This window comes from Pelophylax lessonae, assembly GCF_965119305.1.
Source record: "Pelophylax lessonae genome assembly, chromosome: 5".
NCBI lineage: Eukaryota > Metazoa > Chordata > Amphibia > Anura > Ranidae > Pelophylax > Pelophylax lessonae.
The window spans coordinates 353,719,376-353,741,863 of record NC_138772.1 but is presented as its reverse complement, the minus strand read 5'-3'; the positions used below and the strand labels follow the sequence as shown (position 1 = coordinate 353,741,863).

The window sequence follows — 22,488 nt, the reverse complement described above, 5'->3', positions numbered from 1 at the left end:
AGGCTCCCATAGGGAACCATTGATTTTGAATGGAGGCAGAAAAAATGCTGCTAAAAGCAACGTGGCCAAACGTGCAATAACGCAAATGGAAAAAGCTACTGAAAGCACGTTTAACAGCTGCTTTTTCCCGGCGTCAGAACTAGCTTTGCAGCACATTTTTTCTAAAGTCCCGTGTACATGGAGCCTAAGAACTGTAGTCTAAGAACTGCAGCGTGTTAAGACAGAGACATCCGAGAGTCCAGCAACTAAGTCCTCTTGTCCCACGTCAAATAACGCATTCTGCTGTAAAACACTGCAATTCAAGTGAATAGAAGGAACTGCCTCAAAGTAGATATCAATTTTCCCCAATACTCTCATACAGAGACAAAACTTGAGAGATCTCTCAGCATTTTGAGAAACTTCATCAGATTTCCTAATGTGCAGCCCTTTCTGAAGGAGCAATCATACCAATGAACAGCTCCAAATATTTGAATCGCTGAGCTGGCATCAGGCTGATTTGAGATGATTGAGTTACCCACCAAACCTCTCCAGAGTGCATAATGCACATGAGAGCCACGTTGTGCTCCAGACAATTAACTAATTGCTCCCTGAGAAGTAGATCGTCCAGGTATCCCCTGGATGCTTCAGGAGCCTGGAAATTAGCCCACGACCTTTGGTATACCAGGGGCCACAGACAGCCCAAATGGCAGGGCCATCAGCTGATAAAGTCAGTCTGCAACTGCAACCCATAGAAACCTCTGGTGAGAAGGAAGATTGGGACATGAAGTAAAGCATCCTTTAAGTCCACTGATGCCAAGAAGTCTCCTGGTTGGAGCAAAGCTAATTCATTCAAAAACTCTGCACCTAAAGAAATCTTCTGAGTCACCTGAGGTCCAGTATAGGGTGAGTTTCACCGTTTAGTTTTGGGATCATAAAAAAAGGTTCAAGGAAACTCTTTAAAATTCTTCATCCTCTTGAACTGACAGTAATTACCTGAAAAGAAAATGATCAAAAGCCTATACACGCCACGCTCTTTTAAACATTTATAAAAACATTTGAATGCATAAGAAAATGCTGAGGGGGAATTTCTAGAATTCCCATTTGTGACCGTGAGCAACCATAGACCGGAACCCTTCATCTTCTACCTCCCCCTGCCACAGATCTGCAAGTCTCCGCACATGTCCCCCTACCTGAGTGGTGTGTCCAACTTTGTTGGCTCAGACAACCAGGATTTCTTATGAAACTGGCCCTGAGTCTTCGCCCTAGAGGTTGAAACCTGCGAGCGACAGGACCTTCTACTGAAGTGGTAAAAATAAAATTTCCCTCCTGAATCTTTTGGATGAATTAATCTCAGATTGGCCCAAACAGATGTTCTCCATGAAAAAGGGAAACCCTGCCAACAGTTTCTTGCAGGGTAATTCTGTAGACTAACCCTTCAGCCAAAGAATCCGGCTCATGTGTAGGGTAAAAGTCCTAAACGCAAATTTACTGAATGGAATCTTCTTAAAATAGCACAGCAACACACACACAAAGCCTAGCAGATCTTCAGTTTGGAGTCTAGCAATTAGAAAACATGGCTCCTTCCACCAGGGCAAAATGGCTTTAGTAAAGACACCACATATTTATCAGATGAATCTAAAAACACTGGGACATCACCCACCTGACATGTGAGACTCTTATCAATGCAACTGATTGCCACAACCATTAAGGGCATATTCCATCTCTTAAGCTTGCCACAGACAGATACAGCAGAAATCAGTCTGGTTCAGCAGGAATCGGACACATTTCGATCCATCTATGGTCAGGCTGGTTGTACGAAGAACAATCTGTGGATCGACTTTAGTACAACCAGCCTATCATTTTTTTTGTTCGGTCACTGCCGGCGGCTATAGCCGCCAACAGTGATCTTTGTATTCTAATGGCTTCGAAACCTCCCACTGTTGAAATACAATAGAGCAGCAGAGGGATTCCCTTATCAACACAGTCATTGTTGATGGGGGAATCAAACAATTTTATTTCCTTCAACCCGTGGTTGAAGGAAAGAAAATTGCAAAATGTATGACCTTGCCTTCCTCCTTCATAGGATTTAGCTGAGCAAATTTCTTTCAAACCCTGTCAGGGAGAGCCCTACTTGTGTGCATTAGCTCCCATAGACAAGGATGCAAAGGAGAACACTGGGACCTTTATGGAAACTGCCAAGAATCCAGGGTTGACATCTCAAAAGGTGCAGATTTAGGAAGTGGAAATCTTTAGATTGGATCATTTTGGATAATGAACTTTTTAAAGCATTCTGGGTCTGGACCTAAACCTAACCCAAGGTTCCTCAGTGCAGAACCCTTAGCTGAGAAATCTTCTGCTTCCCCTTCCTCAGGCACTCCACCTGCCTCTTCCTCAACATCCACCCTTTACTCCTTCAAATAAAGAGAGGAAAGTGGATTAGGAAATTACCTCCTAAATACAGAAGCTGGTGCCATGGAAGTAGCTGCAACAACTGACAAAGTTCAGAAGTGCCTGAAACCCTTGTAACTTTAAGGGATATTGCAGACGAGGGACCCAATCTACAACCCTCTTGACCTGACAGAGCACTAGTAATCTATTCCGTCCTGCATTACCCCCTGCTGCTCCATTTGGAAGACATTCATCCTGCTGACCTGAACTGGACTTTGCAATCCTGAATCAGTGGAGAGGATACTGTACACAGACAATAAACAGGTTGCCTAGAAGATTCCAGCTGCCAGTGCCCCTATTCATTAGGAGTATTTATGTGATCTTTCATTGTGGCTGCAGAGCTTGCCCTATGTCCCAAAGTTTCATAGTATGCCCGGCTTAGCTATGCTTCTCACATTTAGTGTCCTTTACATGCTTGATTTCAAACACAGCCACCACCAAGCCCAGCCTCTGATGTGATCTTGGTGTGCACATGCCCATGAAGAGGGATGGGTGCACACCTGCCCGCTGCTTCGGCAGCCCCGTCATTCTCAGAGAGAGAAAAAAATAATAACTGGCACACATTTAACGTGGCCAAAAAAAGTCAGTCAAAGCACCAATGTAAAATGTAGCCCATTCAGCAAACCAGGCTCAGGACACATACAGTCTATCATGCCATTGCACCACCTCCCTCTAGTGGAGAGCAGCAGAAGGGACATGCTATACAAGCAGCTACAAATCTTTGTAACAAGGTGAATATCATCCAAGTAATCAGGTAAAGAAGGCTTACCGAGGCACTCACTATTCCAGCTGCAAGACCTAGACTTACAAATCAAAGGTCCAATCTATACTCATCATGGCTAGCACTGTCATATCAGGACTTCAGGGACTCTATTTCCCTTTCTTGGGGTTCTGCGCAGGGTTTCGTGTATGCAGGGTGCAGCGCCTAAAGGTTGCATTACAGCCAGTCCCCATGTCAAAACTTCCTTCATTGCAGTGGGGTCCAGGTACCATTTATCTGTAAATAACAGCTATAGGAACGGATCTGGATATTACCAATCTCTTGATCCCTGCTAAAACCATCTTAGCATCTAGTAACATATTTTTGTGCAGGGACCTGCACATCAGTGACTATCACCTTCAGAAACTGGTGAAGAAGCTGAGGTACTTCCTGTATGAGAGGGGTTTTATAGGGGAGAACTTTGTTTTTTTTTTTGCCAGTGTCCAATTGCCCGTAGGTGGCACATAATCCTATGAGTAAGTAATAAATTGGTGGTTCTGTGTCCAGTCATGTACGATAACGAAAGTGTTGTTTGATATAGGTAACTGGCTTACCAGTGCGGGAACTACTTCTGGGCTTCTGAGGCACAGTCGGACGCACTGTCAAAGAAGGCTTGGATGACTGAAGAGGTGGCTTCGGACTAGTTGGTGTACTAGAGGAACTCTTGGATCGTACGCTGGCCTCTGGCTTGACTTCACTTTTGGCACTTTTTTCTGGTGATGAATTGGTAGAATCCCCTCTTGTTAAAGGGAATTTGCTTCCTGAAAAAGTTATTTACAAATTAATTCTTTACGCAAAATAAATCCGTTAAATCTTAACCAAGGTAGACATGGATCAAAAGAAATGAACATGTGCTACTAAGCAAATATTGTCTGGCATACCTTGTGAAGTGTAACACATTTTAGTTATTTTAATTTGCTTAACACAATTGGGCACAGAGGCTGACAAAATCTACACTTAACATTTGTCAAATCTCCCTGCAATACTGACGCGTTTCTAATTTCTTTTTTCCACAGGGGAATAGAGACTTTGCTCACGCTATAAGGAATACATGGCAAATTTTTAACTTGCAGTGTATATTCTACAACTATACCCAGATAATGTGAACATCATGTCACCACTTGCTGACCAGCCGCCGTACTTATACAGCGGCAGGTTGGCTCTGCCCCACGAAATGATGTACCTGTACGTTGTTACACAGGACAGCTAGTGGGGGCACGTGCTGATTTGCCACAAGGGGAGCCAATCAGCGGGTCGGGCGGCCACGTTGTCCGCCGGGCACCCGTGATCCCTCCCCATGGGGACAGAACAGCGGTCTGTGGATGTAAACACGGCAGACCGCTGTTCTGTCAGTAATGAACACCGTGATATGGTGTTCCCCCTATTTAGGAACACAGGTCTCTGTGTTTATCCAGCAAGCCCACCCCCTCAGAAAGCACCCCCTAGGGACACATTTAACCCTTTGATTGCCCCTTGTGTTAACTCCTTCCCTGCCAGTGTCATTAGTGCAGTAACAGTGCACTGATTACTGTAGTAATGTCACTGGTCCCCCCAAAAGTGTCAAAAAATTTCAGTTAAGCGTCCGATCTGTCCGCTGCAATGTCGCAGTCCTGCTATAAATCACAGATCGCCGCCATTACAGTAAAAAAAAATTAAATTTAAAAATGACAAATATTTCCCATAGTTTGTAGACGCGATAACTTTGGCACAAACAAATCAGTATACACTTATTGGGATTTTTTTTACCAAAAATATGTAGCACAATACATATTGGCCTAAAATGATAAAAAAAAAATTTTTTTTACATTTTTTTCATTGGGAATGTCTTATAGCAGAAAGTATAAAATATATATATATATATACAGTGTATATATATATATATATATATTTATATTTTCGGAATTGTCACACTTTTTTGTTTACAGACCAAAAAATAAAAAATCGCAGAGGTGATCAAATACCACCAAAAGAAAGCTCTATTTGTGGGAAAAAAAGGACATTGAATTTATTTGGGTACAGCATCGTATAGCTATGCAATTGTCAGTTAAATTAATGCAGTGCTGTAACACAAAAAATGGCCCGGTCATTAAGTGGGTAAAACCTTCTGGCTCAGAAGTGGTTAAACTAACTCCAGAGTGATAATAGGGTATGTCAGCCAAAAACCATTAAAAACCTGTATTCAAAGGGTATGAAGTGCAATTCCCATACTGGACCCCCCAGGCCTCAGTGCCACAAGGACCTGCAGACTCCAAAACTATGAAAAAATATATGTATAAGAGAAGAGTGTATTACAGATAAAATCCACCAATTAAATTGTATATGTAAGCAATGAAACTAAATATGCCACCCCCAGAGCAAAAGACATGCACGAATCCCATCAATAGAGCGGCCAAACACATAATCACAATAGTAAGGTGCCCATCAAAACAGTAAAAAGTCTACAATCAAATTATTATGTAACTAATGGGAACATACTAGAAAAAAAATAAAAATAAAATATTAGTATAGATATGCGAATGTTTAAATATACCTCTAAGGTCTGGGGTTAGAGATACTAAGTGTTCTTATATTAAAGGGACACTGTGTTCCACCAATAATGATTTCCAATAAAGCAAAAAATATATACATCACATATACAGTACATATGTACCCATTAGTTACATAATAATTTTAATATAGACTTTTTTACGGTTTTGATTGGTATCTTACGATTGTAATGTGTTTGGCTGCTCTATTGATGGGATTTGTGCATGTCTTTTTCTCTGGGGGTGGAGTAATTTGTTTACAGATAGATTGGTGGCTTGTCTGTAATACGCGCTCCACTTATTTGTATATACAGTATATTTTTTTCACAGTTTTGGAGTCTGCAGTTCCTTGTGGCACTGGGGCCTGGGGGGTCCAGTGTGGGGATTATGCCTCATACCCTAGGAATACAGGTTTTCCTTTGTGTTTGGCTGACATACCTTATGGTCACTCTGGAGTTGCCAGTTTAATGATGTAATTTTGACATTGTATGAGTATAATTGTAGAATATACTCTGCATGTTACAAACTTGTCATGTATTCCTTATAGTGTGAACCAACTCTCTACTCCCCTAAGGAAGAAAATAACTTCTCAACGTGTGAGATTGCAGAGAGACCATGAGTGACAAATCGAGTGTAGATATCGTCAGCCTTTCTTTTTTTTATATATATATATATATATATATATATATATATATATATATATATATATATATATATATTTGCATGTAAACCTGTTTTTTAATCTGATATCAAAAACTTTTTTTTCATACATTGAAAACACAGACGTAAGTCGCAAACACATAGGTTAAGGGCTCTTTCACACGGCCGCTCCGCTGGTTTTGTCCGCTGCGGGACTTTTTTTTTCACCGAGCGGATGACATTTGTGTCATCCGCTCCGTATGTCCGCATATCATCCCATCCGTTTGCGGATGATATGCGGACATAATGTAAGTCTATGGGCGTTGCGGATGTCAGCGGATGACACCGCTGACATCCGATTTTCCTTCCTTTCCGTTTTTTACACTGAGGAAAAATAGGGTTCTGTTCCGTTCCAAAAAACGGAATAGAACTGAAAGGAAGAAAATCGGATGTCAGCGGATGGTATTCCGCTGACATCCGCAATGCCATTGACTTGCATTATGTCCACAAATCATCCGCAAAAAAAATAGGATGTTTGCTGACATACGGAGCGGCTGTGTGAAAGAGCCCTTACAGTGTTCGCACCACACGTGAGGTATATAATTCTAGCGCTAGACCTCCTCTGTAACTCTAAACAGGTAACCTGTAAAAACATTACATGATGAATGCATAAAAAGTCACAGGCTAGCTTTTTGTTTTTGTATTAAAAAAATAAACATGTGAAATGTTAAATCATATATGTTTGTATAAGTAATGACGTGATGAGTAAGGCTTTTCAGTTTAAATGTTCAAAAACTGATCACTGAATCTGACATTGCACAGGCAAACTACTTGAATACACATGCGCCAATTTTCCCAGTTCATGGTAGAACAGATGAAAGATAAATTCCAGTTGGAAGTATTCGTGATTTGTGTGATTTGCCACAGATCAAGTGAACTGGTACATGCAAATTCATGAGAAGCAGTGAATTCCGGTTTGCCTGTTCAATATCAGATTTTCAATTTTTGGAGACAAAATTGCAATTTGGTATATCAGTGACTAATAGTAGTAACTTGCAGTTAGCTGTGCATGCTAGCATTTTCAGCCGTTAAAAATCAATGAAATCAAACAAACCTGTTCCACTTCCTTCTGTTTTTTCCCCATCTAGAGAGTTTTTGCTGGTATCACTGCCAAGTTTCTGTAAAGAAAAAATGTACATATTATATAAACTTTTTTAAAGGGAAACCCCAGTCAAAAATGAAAAATTTCCTTCTAACAGTATGTTAAATATCTTTATATTTGATATTATTCATTTTCTGGATAGCTGCTTGTGTAGCTTAAAAGTCTTATCTAAGTTAGACACTCAGCTTCTTCCTGTTTTTCACCGACAACACTATCTCCCTTTATCTGAATTTGCTAAGCTGCCATTCACTTCCTGAAAAGGTTGTTGGTCTTTCTTAGACAGACATGCCTAGATCTGCCCAGCCCCAGCCCCACCCCCATCCCTCCTATCCTTCACCATGATCTCCTCCTGTCTTCATAGCCTCTTTTAGGATAGCAATATATGAAAGAAATAAGGTACAAAGGAACATTTGTGAAAGTTTAGAAGGATACAGATCCATTTATATTGCTCATTACATGTGAGTAATGAGTTTTAGGCTTCTTTTCCACTAGTCTGATTTCTCATGCAACTTACAAGTCACAGTCCATTGATTTCAATGGCACTCGTTCCTATCTATGCCACTTTGTAAATTAGCGACTTTGAAAAGGTGCCTGCACTACTTTGATGCGACTTCGATCCAGAGAGTGTAAAGTTGGATCAAAGCTGCACTCAAAGTCGCACTCTAAATCCCACAACTTAAGAGTCACACTCATGGAAACGTTGCCACTAGGTTAGAGTGCAACTGTGGAGTGCGACTGAGTGCAGCTTTGATGCAACGTTACACTCTCTGGATCAAAGTCGCATCAAAAGTTGCAACAACGTAGTGCAGGTACCTTTTCAAAGTTGCTGCTTTTCAAAGTCACATAGATGGAAACGCTTGCCATTGAAATCAATTGGCTGTGACTTGTCATGTAACTTTGTGTGTCCAAAGTTGCATGACGTCGCACTAGTGGAAACTGGGCTTTAGTCTACGTTTCCACTATATCGATTTAGAGTGTGACTTTGATAAAACTTTACACTCTCTGGATAAAAGTTGTATCAAACTTTGCATCAAAGTAGTGCAGGTCCCTTTTCAAAGTCGCTGATTTTGAAACTCGCATAAATGGGGACACGTGCCATTGAAATCAATGGGCTGTGACCTGTCAAGTGACTGTGTCCAAAGTTGCATGACACGTCACACTAGTGGAAATGGAGCTTTAGTCTGTGTTTCCACTATTATGATTTAGAGTACGACTTTGATCCAACTTTACATTCTCTGGATCAAAGTTGCATCAAACGTTGCATCAAAGTAGTGCAGGTACCTTTTCAAGGTCACTGATTTTCAAAGTTGCATAGATGGGAACGGGTGCTATTGATTAGTCGCAGTAGTGGAAACGTAGACGTAGTGTGGTTGCCTGAACTACGAACATTGTAGACTGTGAGCTGAGATCCCCGAGCACTTCCAGATACACTGACAGTTCCTCTCCAGCTTCCTTCTCCTATATTAATCTTCATTAAAAGTCCAGCACAGCTATACTGTATATGTGAACCCCCCGTGTTCTGTGTGGATGGGTCTGTTTATATTTCCTAATTTTCTCATGAATTAGGATGTACAATGCATCCTTACTGATGAGAGATCACTGGGTGGGAACCTATCATCAGCTCCTCCCATCCTGTATACGCCTACTGGGTACACAGGAACAGTGCCCCCATATATAAATAAATGTTTGGGGGTTCCAAGTAATTTTTCTAGCAAAAATACTTGTAAACAAAAAGTGCCGGAAAAGGCCTGGTCCTTAACCACTTGCCGACCGGTCACATTGACCGTACTGCGGCAAAGTGGCTCGATTCCATCCAGCGACGTAGACCTACGTCGCTGGACTCCTCCCCCTGTTTTCAGCCACAGCGGGAGTCGGGCCAGGGGAGGAGCGGCGGCGATCGCCGCTGCTCTTCCCCGATCGTCAGGGAATCGAGTTTGGAGATCCGCCTGCTTGTGTAAACAGAGCGGGCGGATCTCCTAAGTGACAAGGAGTGACAGATTGCAGTGTTCAGCATAGCTGAACATGCAATCTGTCCTTGTGTCACTCAGTCACCTCCCCCCACACGTCAGTAAGCACCAGGCATTCATTAACCCCTCCCTCTCCAATAAAATTAACCCCTTCCCTGCCAGTGTCATTTTTACAGTAACAGTGCATATTTATAGCACTGATTACTATAGAAATGTCACTGGTACCCCCAAAAGTGTCAAAAATGTCAGTCAAGGGTCCGATCTGTCTGCCGCAATGTCGCAGTCCCGCAAAAAAAAAAAAAAATCGCAGATCGCCGCCATTACGCGTTAAAAACAACACACCAAAAATGACAGAAATCTTCCCCTTAGTTAGTAAACGCAATAACTTTTGCGCAAACCAATCAAAATACGCTTATTGTGATTTTTTTTTACCAAACATAGGTAGCAGAAAACAAATTGGCCAAAAATTAAAAAAAAATTTGATTTTTACATTTTTTTTGGGGGGGAATTTCATATAAAAAAATGTTAAAAATATTGTTATTTTTTCAAAATAAATGCTGTTTTTTTTGTTTATAGCGCAAAAAGTAAAAATCGCACAGGTGATCAAATACCACCAAAAGAAAGCTCTGTTTGTGGGAAAAAAAGGACGTAAATTTCGTTTGGGTACAGCGTCGCACGACCGCGCAATTGTCAGTTAAATTCGCACAGCGCCGAATCGCAAAAAGTGGCCTGGACGTAAGACAGCAAAATCCTCCAGTGGTAAAGTGGTTAAGTAAATAATCTGGCTTAGAGGCATGCAAATATCTGGAATATTGCTGCACTCCTTGGTAACTGTATTGAAGTATTAAAATCACATCACAGGTATGACAAGAACATAAAAGGTAACGCATTTCACACTAAAGTCAGCGCTTACTCAAACCACATATACTCATGTGTATATGAGGTTTGAGTAAGCGCTGACTTTAGCGCGAAACGCGTTACCTTTCATGTTCCTGTCATACCTGTGATGTGATTTTAATACTTCAATACAGTTACCAAGGAGTGCAGCAATATTTTAGATATTTGCATGTCTCAATCTCACAGACGAGCTGTGCAGCACCCTGGGTTCCTGTTCACAACATGTGAGAGTTGGTCACTCACCTAGAGCGGCATTTCTTTGGCTTTACTGACCTGGATATTCTGGCATACACAGTGTGATTACTGCCAGCACACTTTGCCCAGCTAACATTCAGACAGCATTTATGAAGCTCCTACGTGGTACTAGAGCAAAATATATTTATAATCAAACAGCAGACATACTGTAAATAATTGTTCAATTGATCTATGTTAACTTGTTCACATTTTTTGGTGAGAACACCCAACTATTCAGCCCATGGGAGGGGTTTTAGTTTGATGTCCCTACCACAATTGCACATTAAGTGTGTGATACACAGCATAGAACCAGTCAGCTCAGAAACTATATGCTGGTAAATCATGGAAGAATATTGAGGCTCCAAGAGGAAATATTCAAACACAGAGAAAATAAACTATAGGTGAATAGTAATCCCTTATATGAGTTACACCAAAATCAAAACTGCAAGCACTCTGTGGTACTAACTACCTTGTTTAAAAGAAAAAAAAAATAATTTGGTCTGTCTTATAGCCTGGAATTTTGAGTCTTTTGTGAAATCAGGCTGGCAGGCAAGGACTCAAACCTTGCCATTGATCCACTGTTTAGCTATAAACAAAAGGTGCTATGACATATGATGACTCCATTCTACAAGCTCAGCTAAACAATCTCTAAAATGTGTCATTGAAATGACTCAAATGAAGGTCTTCTTCAGAGTGGATGACCTTGACAGATGGTATCTTGTTCATGTTAGTGGCGAGCAGCTTGCAATGGTCCTGTGATCATTTGTGATGCATTCCCTGATAACGAAGCAACATGTAGCTGCACCTTACAGAACACTAGATGGAGACCGAGAACTTGAAACCTTCACTGCTGCCTCTCTAATCAGACTTTATTGCCCTGCAGCACCAGATGTTGTTTCAGCAGCAGCCCTGCCATCTCACTATCTGCATCCTCTATGAATTATTAATTGATGTAGTTAAGTTCTAGACTTTAATTCAATGGTACAAGCAGGCTTTAATACGATGATCAGACAGGCAGGCACGCCACCCAACAAAAAAAATATGATAATGAAAAATAATTGAATTCCCAGCAGGTACGGAGGAGACAGTGATAGTGGTGGTTGATAATGACTAAATCTTTAAAGATGAAAATAAAGCAATGTAATAATAATAATACAGCAGATAAATACTCAATAGGAATCCTGCAATGGTCTATTAAAGCTCTGGGTGCAGGGAGATTTATATAACTCCATCAACCTCTTCTTGTGAAATACATTTACTCATCAGGCAACATATGTAGATCTAGTTCTTTCAAACTAGCAAGTGCAGACAATTGTATGGAGTTAAAATAAAACTGTCGATGTGCACATTAAGGACCAAGTGACCGCTTCCCCCACCTTCCTAATACATGCAGACATGCACACACGCAGACCTTCCTGGTGATACTCTGCCACATTCTCTCAACTCTCTATTTGCCTGCCTGAACCCTTTGAAATACCTGTGCCATCCTGGTATAATGTGCCTGTAATCCTAGCACCTTTTATCCAAAAGGACATTGCTCAGCGCTTTAGTGGCCAATCGGCATGCCTGTGTACGGTCAACGTGGGAGCAGAAACAAGGTCATTAACCATGCATAAAATATTTATCAGTAGTAGGGAGTAGGAATACCAAGAGAACCAGTCACTATGACCAGAATTAGAATTGGAGTCTAATGCCTCATGACATAAAAGAGAAACTATTAAAAATGCAATGAATATAAAGTACTTGTTTTCCCGAATTTGGGTGAAAAAGTTGAAGTACACTTTAAAGTGATTGTAAACCCTTACACATACCCAGTTAAGGGACTTTCCCAGAGATGATACACAGAGATTAAACAAATTCTCCTACATAAGTTGTACCTGTCTATCTGCAGTCTTCTATTCTTTACATCTGCTCAAAGTGCTGAATTTATAAGCTTGTCTGACAGTTCAGAAAAAAGGGGCCGGGGAGCTGAAATTAAACTCTGCAGAGCTTATTGAAAGGAAAGGACACGCTCCCCTTCACACAGCACTCAGGAACAGGTCTGAGACTGTCAATCTGATCGAGGTCCCTCTCCTGTCACCATTTTTCTCTTAGTGTCAGAAAAACGTGTTAAAAGTGACTCATGCTGAGAGCATAGGAACAAGGCAGCAGACAGAAATTACACTTAGTGCTCTTAAAGCGGAGTTCAGGCCTCAAATACCTTTTTTAACTAAAAATACCCCTATAATACTAATCCATCGCCCTTCACAGAACCGCTATTCTCATACTTACAAGGTGTACAGTATTGGATTTTAGTCAAAATCTTACTTTTAAAAACGGTCTGGGCACGGCCATCTTAGACGTGGCCATCTGAAGCCGCAGTGTAATCTTCTGTGTCCTTCTTCCTGATTCCAGCCTCCTGGGAGTGATGACAAACAGCTCCCAGGATGCAATGCAAAGGCGGAAGTGATGTCGGTGGCCGTGGCCACAGAGGGGGGAGAAGGAGGAAATACAATCAGAAATGCCCTGAAAATAAGGTAAGGGACCCCCGAAAAAAATTGAAAATGCCCAATTGTTGATCAGCATAGCGAGCATTCCAGGAATCACTAAAGTTGCAAAATAAGCCGGAACTCCGCTTTAATTAAGACAAGCACACACTATAGAAGGATATGCTTTGTTCATATTTCATGCATGAGGTTTACAACCATTTTAAGGCTAAATTCAGTCAAAGTCTGATTTATTGCAATGCCAAACCTGGCAATATTACGTTAAAAAAGGATCATTTAGATCCTTTTTTTTGTTTGTTTCCTGTATGCTATATACTAGTGTTAACCCTTGATCCAACACTCTATGATCAGGCTAGGACTTAGTAAAACCATAATGTATAAATATATAATTGTATATTCTATATCTGTTGGACAACAACCTTAATTATACCTTGCTTGGATTATACTCCATTAATAACTTTATTAATGCAACTCCGTTGACAAAAGTAAATTGTGTACGAATTTGTTCTTCTTTTCTGCGCAATACTAAAATACCTGCTTTTATACCTGTATACACATAATGTACTTGTTTTGGAAAAAAAAATAAAAAATCTGTGAGTATAGTCTCAGCAGGAGGCATGTCATTTAGCCACTTAAGCCCCGGAAGATTTTACCCCCTTCCTGACCAGGGCCTATTTTGCGATTCGGCACCGTGTGAGTTTAACGAACAATTGCGCGGAATTGATGTCCTTTTTTTCCCCACAAACAGAGCTTTCTTTTGGTGGTATTTGATCACCTGTGCGATTTTTACTTGTTGCGCTATACACAAAAAAAGTGCGTAAATTTTGAAAAAATAACAATATTTTTCAAATTTTTTATATGAAATTCCCCAAAAAATTTAAAAATCTAATTTTTTTAACATTTTTGGCCAATTTTATTTCTGCTACATATGTTTGGTAAATAAAAAAATCGCAATAAGCGTATTTTGATTGGTTTGCGCAAAAGTTATTGCTTTTACTAAGGGAAAGATTTCTGTCATTTTTAGTGTTTTTTTTTTTTTAACGAGTAATGGCGGCGATCTGCGATTTTTTTTGCGGGACTGCGACATTGCGGCGGACAGATCGGACCCTTAACTGACATTTTTGACACTTTTGGGGTTACCAGTGACATTACTACAGTAATCAGTGCTATACATCTGCACTGTTACTGTAAAAAATGACACTGGCAGGGAAGGGGTTAACTTTATTAGAGAGCAAGGGGTTAAGTGTGTCCCTAGGGGCGTGCTTCTAACTGTAAAGGGGTGTGACTAGTGGTGTAACAACAGAGACATACGATCCTACATAGCAGGACCTTATGATCTCTGTTATTACACAGGGGAGAATGACAGGCGGCTTTGTTTACATTAGCCGCCTGCCTTTCTCCCTCTCCACGGGGAGATCGCGAGTGACTGGCGGACATCAGGTCTGCCGGTCACTCGTGCGGACTGCTTAGGGAACGAGCGGGGGCGGGAGCGTGCCTCCGGCGGCGCGCGCTCGCCCCCTAGAGCCTCACAGGCGAGCGACGTAGTACTACGTCACTTTGCCTGTGAGGGGCTGACCGCTACAGTAAATAGTCGTGCGGCGGTCGACAAGCGGTTAAAAAAATGACGGGAGGAACTTCTGCTGTATCTGCAGATGCTCCACACTACAATATGCATGGTTATAAGCTGTCCAAGGAAACGCAAGATCATTGCTAAGATTTTCTGTTACACTTGGATAAAATTAAAACAGAAGAACACATTTTAACGCTCACCAGTGTCTGGATTTTTAACCACTTAAGGACCAGAAGGTTTTGCCCCCTTAATGGCCAGACCATTTTTGCGATTCGGCACTGCGCTACTTTAACTGACAATTGCGCTGTCGTGAGACACTGTACCCAAATAAAATTGATGCCTTTTTTCCCACAAACAGAGCTTTATTTTGGTGGTATTTGATCACCTGTGCGATTTTAATTTATTGCGCTATAAACAAAAAAAAGAGCGACAATTCTGAAAAAAAAAAAATATTTTTCACTTTTTGCTCCTTTTAGGCCAATTTGTATTCTGCTACATGTTTTTGGTAAAAAAAAAAAAAAAAGCCCAATAAGCGTATTTTGAGTGGTTTTGCGCAAAAGTTATTGCGTCTACAAACTAGGGGAAAGATTTATGTCCTTTTTATTTATTTATTTTTACTAGTAATGGCGGTGATCTGCGATTTTTAGCGGGACTGTGACATTGGGGCAAACAGATCAGACTCCTAACTGACATTTTTGACACTCTTGGGGGGTCCAGTGACATTACTACAGTAATCAGTGCTATAAATATGCATTGATACTGTAATAATGACACTGGCAGAAAGGGGGTTAACCCAGGGGCGAACAAAGGGTTAAGTGTGAGCCTTAGGGAGTATTTTCTAACTGTATGGGGGAGGGATTTGTGGAATCAACACAGAGACCTGTGATCCTAAATAGGAGGATCACAGGCGCTCTATGTTGATTCCAGAGAGAACAACAGTCTGCTGTGTTTACAACAATAGTCCGTCGTTCTCTCTCCACAGGGAGCGATTGCGGGTGCCCAGCGGCAATCACGGCCCCAGGCCCCATGGATTGACTTCTCTGCTGCCTAATGGGGGCGGGCGTGCGCGTCCCCCAGGAGCGCTCCCGCGAACCGTCGTCCAGTATATCTGTGGCGGGCGGTCGGCAAGTGGTGAATAACATACTGCATGCTAAAAATGAATGTGTTCTAAAGCACCTACCTTATTCGCGGCTCTTTTTTCCTGCTTGGCCTTCATCTCTGCTAGCAACCCGCTCCCCATCACTTGCACTCCATATCTCCTTCCACTTTGTGGACTGCTTTTGCTGTCGGCCCGCTCGGGTTTAGGGACTTCATCAATTTGTAGAATTTCCTCTATAGAGTCTGGGGTTTTTAGCTCTTCTGACCTCTCAGTACTGCTGCTTGGTCCACTACTTGCAGCACTTGCGCTTGAACTCACTGCTCCATTGGTGTCAGGTACTTTATCTTTTCTGCCACTGTCAGGAGCAGGGCTTTTGACAGAGGGTCTAGGAGACAGGGGCTCTTCAGACACGATGACAGTTTGTGGACGCTCAGACTTGGACCTAGATTTAATCAAATTGAGAAAGCCGCTCTTCCTGGACTCTCTCCTCTTCTTTTCATCACCTTCACTGCTGTCGTCTGCACCTTTGAAAGAGTGTTTCCTATGAAAAGATAGATAAAAACCATTAGGAAGGTTAATGTTAGATGGGCAATTCTGCCGCTAGAGACAAATTGCCAGCAGCAGGATCATGAAAGAGGCTGCCTGTGTGTCCCTATGGAATCGCCCTCCTTTGGTAGCCAGATGCAGTGATAAGTCACTTGCTGGCTTAAACACTGCTAAATCATTACAGCTAGCAATGGAACGACATCGAGCGATGGCATAGGGACAAACAGGCAGCCTGCTAGAGATTTGCTGGGGATTGTGGCAAATTATCAGCAGCAGGATCTCTAGAAGCAAAGTCATCTATCTGATGGAATAAGATGATAGAAACGGACTAAACCGTGACTTCTTTGTTGTGATGTTTGAGAATCGTGAGAATCAATAACTTCACATAAAAGGTCAGGCTTGTTTTAAAGCTCTTTTATGGCTTGTTAAGAACATGTAAATAGTGTAATATCCATAGACTGGGCACAGATGCCTTTTACATCTTCCTGACAGCCCTGGTGTCCCTTTAAAAGGTTCTGGACACTCAGGGAGGCAGAAAGGATTGGCGAGCATATGACCACTGTGATTGGCTGTCACAGCGGTCACATGATCAGCGGCCCAATTTGTGGGGACCAAGAGCTGTTTTTGACAGCTTGGTCCCTGTGCTGGGAACGTGCTCTCATTTCAGCAAAATCGGCTTCCCAGCGGCACATACACTATATTGTCAAAAGTATTGGGACCCCTGCCTTTACACACACACATGAACTTTAACGGCATCCTAGTCTTAGTCCATAGGGTTCAATATTGAGTTGGCCCACCCTTTGCAGCTATAACAGCTTCAACTCTTCTGGGAAAGCTGTCCATAAGTTTTAGGAGCGTGTATATGGAATGTTTGATTGTTCTTTCAGAAGCGCATTTGTGAGGTCAAGCACTGATGTTGGATGAGAAGGCCTGGCTCGCAGTCTCCACTCTAAATTCACCCCAAACGTGTTCTATCGAGTTGTAGTCAGTTGCAGGCCAGTTGAGTTCCTCAACCCCAAACTCGCTCATCCATGTTTTTATGGACCTTGCTTTGACAAGCGTCACTTGTCCACTGCTGCAGTACTGCGGAGTGGTAGTGCAGCATTATAGGATTTAATCAGGAGGTGATGAGGTGATAGAACATCTCCTCACTGCCTGCCAAATGCCCTCTGAAAAGCACAGTGACTGGGAGGAGACAGCGGGGATTTCAGTGGATCTTGACCTGAAGCAGGTGCATGGCTCTTGGTGTTTGCTAACTGTCCACTTTCTTCCTCTGTTTGTGCCTGGACAATGCAGAGTGGCGGGAGAGCTTCAGGACATCCCCCTAGGCAATGCACTCCCACCAGAACTGAGCCTCCCTGCTGCACTGACATCTGTTAGCGTGCCTCTCTGAGCCCGTCAGCTTCCTCAGTGAAGAATCTGACAGGCTCAGAGAGGTATGCTGTCAGTGGGGGCAATGAGGGTCAGATAGGGATAGCCAAAGGGCCAGATGTGGCAATGGGATTGCAATTTGCCAAAGTCTGCTGTAGTTCTTAGTAATGAAACAATGCAAAATGAAACAGCCCTGCTTGTCCAACTCAAATCCTGTAATATTCTATCACAATATCTAACCAATTTATACATATTCACTTGCCATGCAAAATAAACATTAAAATGATAGGCCACTTGTAATGGCTTAGGTTGACAACATACCCTTTAGATCACATGTGTAAAACACAAGGCCCGCGGGCCGAATCTGGCCCTCCAGGCCATTTCATGTGGCCCTTTCCAGCAGTTGCGGTGTCCCCCTTGGTCTCCGCCTTCACCTTGTTTCAGCAGTCGGCAGCAAAGAGGAAGACAGAACTCCTGAGAGATATCCTGAGCCTCTCCGTGCAGCTGCATCACCCCATTATTTCCGCCTGCGCTGGTCTCAGCATTCAGCTGAATTAAGCTCTCCTCAGGTCCTCCTGTCTTTTCTGCCTACCTGCTCCACCCCAGCTTCTTCCTGACAGCAGCACAAGATAAGGGGGGTGCACTGTGATTTAAGCATAGCTCCGAACTGTCCCTGATTTTGAGGGACTGTCCCTGATTTGGAACAGAGCCCCTCCGTTTCTCTTTCCTCCTCATGTGTCCCTCATTTTGGTCTGATCTATATAGTTGTAAAAAAAAAAATCACTTTTTATGTTTGAAAAAGTGTTTCCCAGTGCTAAACCTTTCATCCAATTTCTAAATTGCTGCATTTGTAAATTCCAAAAGTCAATATAAAGGAGTAGTAGTGGTTAAAAAAAAAAACACTTGTGGGTTTAACAAATCCTTTTTTTATGAAGAATCCTTCTTTAATGGGGCGTGGCAGGACGTGTGTCCCATGCCTACATACTTTTGCTAATCGGTGTCCCCCGTTCCCATCTCAAAAAGTTGAGTGGGGGGGGGGGGGGGTGGTAGGGTGCTCTGGACATCTAGTCTTACAGATACAACAGGCCCTTTGAGGGGAACCATAATGCTGATGCGGGCCGCAATTATATTTAGTTCGATACCCCTGCTTTAGATAATGCAAGAGATGGAAATATTCAAGCATCCTATTTGATAACTACTTGATATAGAGAATGTGCAACAACTGATACTTATGTAAACCCTAAACAATAAAACTTCTCCTATTTAAACCATTTTAGTCTGGTAAATACACCAATAAAAGTGTTTTGTTATATCTGGTAAATATGTGCAAAAAACACCTTTTGATCCCATTTCTGTCTTATGTCCTATGCGCTCTGTAGTGTAATCTCAATTAATGTTATTAAAAATTGGGTTAGGTCTACAGAACACCTCCCCTATATTATAGAGAAAACGGGAGCTGGCGTTGTTCTGTAGTCCTAGCATTCTTCCTGCCCTTGGGTGACAAAATTGCCCCCCACAGAATAAAATGAGTTTACGTTGTCACTCAAGCACAGGAAATGTGTTACTGGCAGGATCACCAGTTTGAAATAAACCAAAAAAAAAAACCTAACAAATGAAAAAGAATGCAGTCACCATATCCAAGAACTGGTAAGCAGCAACATATTCAATTTTTTTAAATACTGTAATTGCCAACCAGGCAATATAATCAATAACTATAGTTTTTCTTTGATTGATTCATGTAGTTGGAAAGCAGCATTGCTAGATTAGGCAAAGAATATAAAAGGGGGCACATTATGTGGCCACTTGTGTGGGATTGTGGCCACCATTAGCAGTTCTGTCAGGTAAGCATAGGGGTATAGGTTTACAGGTTTAGGCTAGTAGGAGGTTAATTTTACCTGAGCATACAGCAGGTATCCGCCAATCGGTGTGCAGGGAAGGTTCTAGCAAGCTGGGGCAGAGACTTTATAAGCTTGGTTTGGGCTGGGGTGCTTCCTTTTGCACCGAAGAGCACAAAGAAGAAAGTTCAGCAGAAGTAGTCCAGGAGGTTTTTTCTTACCTGCTGTCATGGAGGCCTTGTTGAAGCAGCTGATTGAGAAGGCAGAGAGTGCGGGGGGAGAAGCCTGGCTGCGGCATTGTCTCTCTATGTCTGGAATTACAGAGCAAGTTGCGGTTGAAGTTCACCCTGCTCCTTCACAGGCAGAAGCGCCTGCAGAGAGAGAGAAGACACCTGAGAAGCCGGCGTGTGTACCTGCAGGAGAGCTGCCATGCGTTGTCATGGCGGTGAAGACGTCCCAGGCGCACATGCGCCAAGCATCTAAAAGAAGACGAGCCTCCCTGTCTCCAAGAAGGGGCGGCGGAGGGCGGGCTGAAAACTAACAGGCAGACCCAGAGAGGAAGAGAAGGCGTCTGCCATCTCCACAGAGAATTATCCCTGTAGTTTCAAGAACACCTGCTGTGGGAGTGGCTACAGCGCAGCATGAGACAACAGGAGCATCTGACAGTGTGCTGCTGGAGGAAGCTGAGTAGCAGCCTGTTCTCCCCCCAGCAGCTGGTGAGTTGTGCAATGTACAGAATCTGTCTATATTAATTAACTCTTTATCTTCTTTGGTGCAATCTTTTTCTCGTGTCTCCCCTGCTGTTTCTCCTGTGCCTGTTAAGCCTGTTGTGTCTGTTCAGCAGCAGCCAAGCTGTGAACTTAATTTCTCACCTGCAGTATCTACTGTCTCCATTCCTTATGGTGATAATTTCGCTCATAGTAATATTAGTCAAAGTTTATCTAAGGAAAATAATGTTTTGTCCGCGCATGCACCATTGCTGGGAGGTAGCGGTGTGCCTGAGGTGTGTATGAAGGGCGCGATGCCATGTGAGATGTCACCTCTGGGCTACCACTTGAGTGTTGGGCTTAAGGAAAAAATATGGAAGGGCGAGTTTGTCGATTTGTTAACACTGTTACCTGCTCATAAGGAGCTGTCGGTTAGGACTGATAAAAGAGACGACAAACAGGATGAGGAGCGGCGCAGGGGGGCCCCTAGGTCATTCCATAACTGGTTGCAGGCGTTTTGTATATTTGCGGGGTTGATGGCTGAGAAGCACCCTGAGGGGTGTGGGGGCCTATTTCGGCACCTCGATTTTATCTTGGAAGCTTACAAGAGCTTTGGGGGGCTGGGCTGGTACTATTACGACAAATCTTTTCGTCAGAAGCTGTCAGTCCACCCCTCTTTAAGATGGGGTATGAAGGATGTCGGCCTTTGGCTGAACTTGATGTCCCCGCAGAGGCAGAATCCTGCTAGGCAGCCGGTGGTGAACACTCAGAATGCAGCTTATCGCAAAGGTTGTTGTTTCGCATTCAACGAAAGTCAATGTCGTTGGAATGCGGCTTGCCGTTCTAAGCATGAATGTTCATTTTGCTCTGGCCCACATCCAGTGAGTAAGTGCTTTAGAAAAAATGCTACGGTAGGGTCGGGGCAAGTTCCAAAGGATATTTTTTCCAAAAAGCCTGCACGCTTGTGAGGCTGGAAAGAATGCTTCCATGGTTGGACAGATACCCAAACAGGGAGAGGGCCAGTTTTCTCATTGAAGGTTTTGAGAAGGGTTTCCCTTTGCCCCCATTTGTAGGGAAAGGATGTACAGAGGTTGTCAATCTGAAGTCGGTGGAAAACTTCCCACAGGTAGTTAGGGACAAGATTTTTAAGGAAATCGAGCTGGGTAGGGTGGCAGGTCCTTTTGAGCATCCGCCTTTTGATAGTTTTCGTGTTTCTCCACTTGGAGTGGTCCCCAAAAAAGAGCTGAATGAATTCCGTGTCATACACCACCTCTCTTACCCGAAAGGAAGCTCACTGATTGACGACATTGATGGAGATTTGTCTTCAGTGTCATATGCCACGTTTGAAGAAGCCATTGCTATGATAAGGCTGTTTGGCCAAGGGGCATTGTTAGCGAAGGCGGACATAAAGTACGCGTTTCGTCTTTTGCCTATATCACCTGTGGCATTTAATTCTTTGGGCTTTAAGCTGGAAGGTATGTACTTCTTTGACAAAAGCCTCCCTATGAGATGTTCTGTGTCATGTGCCTACTTTGAGGCGTTCTCTTCTTTTTGCACTGGGTGGTAGCGGCTAAGTCGGGTAGTGTGGGAGTTTTGCATTACCTGGCCGATTTTTGTTCGTGGGCCCACCAGATTCTGTGGATTGTCTTAGTTTGTTGCAAATCTTTAGGGGAGTGGCGGAAGATTTTGGGGTTCCTCTGGCGGAGGAAAAAACTTGCTTGAATACTACAAAAATAATTTTTATGGACATTCACATTGATACGGATCGTATGGAGTTCTGTTTACCTGTGGATAAGGTGGCAAAGCTGAAATCTCTGGTGCGGTTGTTTATGTCGAGGAGGAAGGTCCTATTGAAGGAGATGCAGTCTTTCTTGGGTTTGTTAGCGTTTGCATGCAGAATTATGCCCATGGGTAGGGTGTTTTCAAGGCGCCTTTACTTGTCTACTTCGGGCTTGAAGGCCCCCTTTTCCCACATCAGATTGACTAGTGACCGGGAGGATTTGGCTGTTTGGGCGGAATTTCTCAAGGTGTATAATGGTCGTTCATTTTTTCAGGAGGATTTCATTTTTGCCCTTGACTTTCGTTTGTTTACAGATGTGGCGGGCTCTAGAGGCTTTGGGGCCATATGGCAGACGCATTGGTGTTGTGCAGGATGGCTGGAGTCATGGAAAAGTGGAAAGCTGACAAAAAACGTGGTTTTGTTGGAGCTGTTCCCCATCTTAGTGGCGTTGGAACTGTGGGGTGCATGTTTCGCGAATAGAAG

General features: G+C 42.8%; 1 protein-coding gene across 2 annotated transcripts in view; it reads right to left on the bottom strand.

Moving 5' to 3' along the window:
- CARMIL1 (capping protein regulator and myosin 1 linker 1) overlaps positions 1-22,488 on the bottom strand; it is a 477,665-nt gene that overhangs the window by 5,731 nt on the left and 449,446 nt on the right. For both annotated transcript variants that reach the window (XM_082259259.1, XM_082259260.1), the window contains 3 exons: positions 15,848-16,307; positions 7,466-7,529; positions 3,742-3,948 (listed from right to left, as the gene is read on the bottom strand). In XM_082259259.1, the coding sequence (XP_082115385.1) occupies positions 3,742-3,948; positions 7,466-7,529; positions 15,848-16,307 (731 nt within the window). The remainder of the gene's footprint in view (positions 1-3,741; positions 3,949-7,465; positions 7,530-15,847; positions 16,308-22,488) is intronic.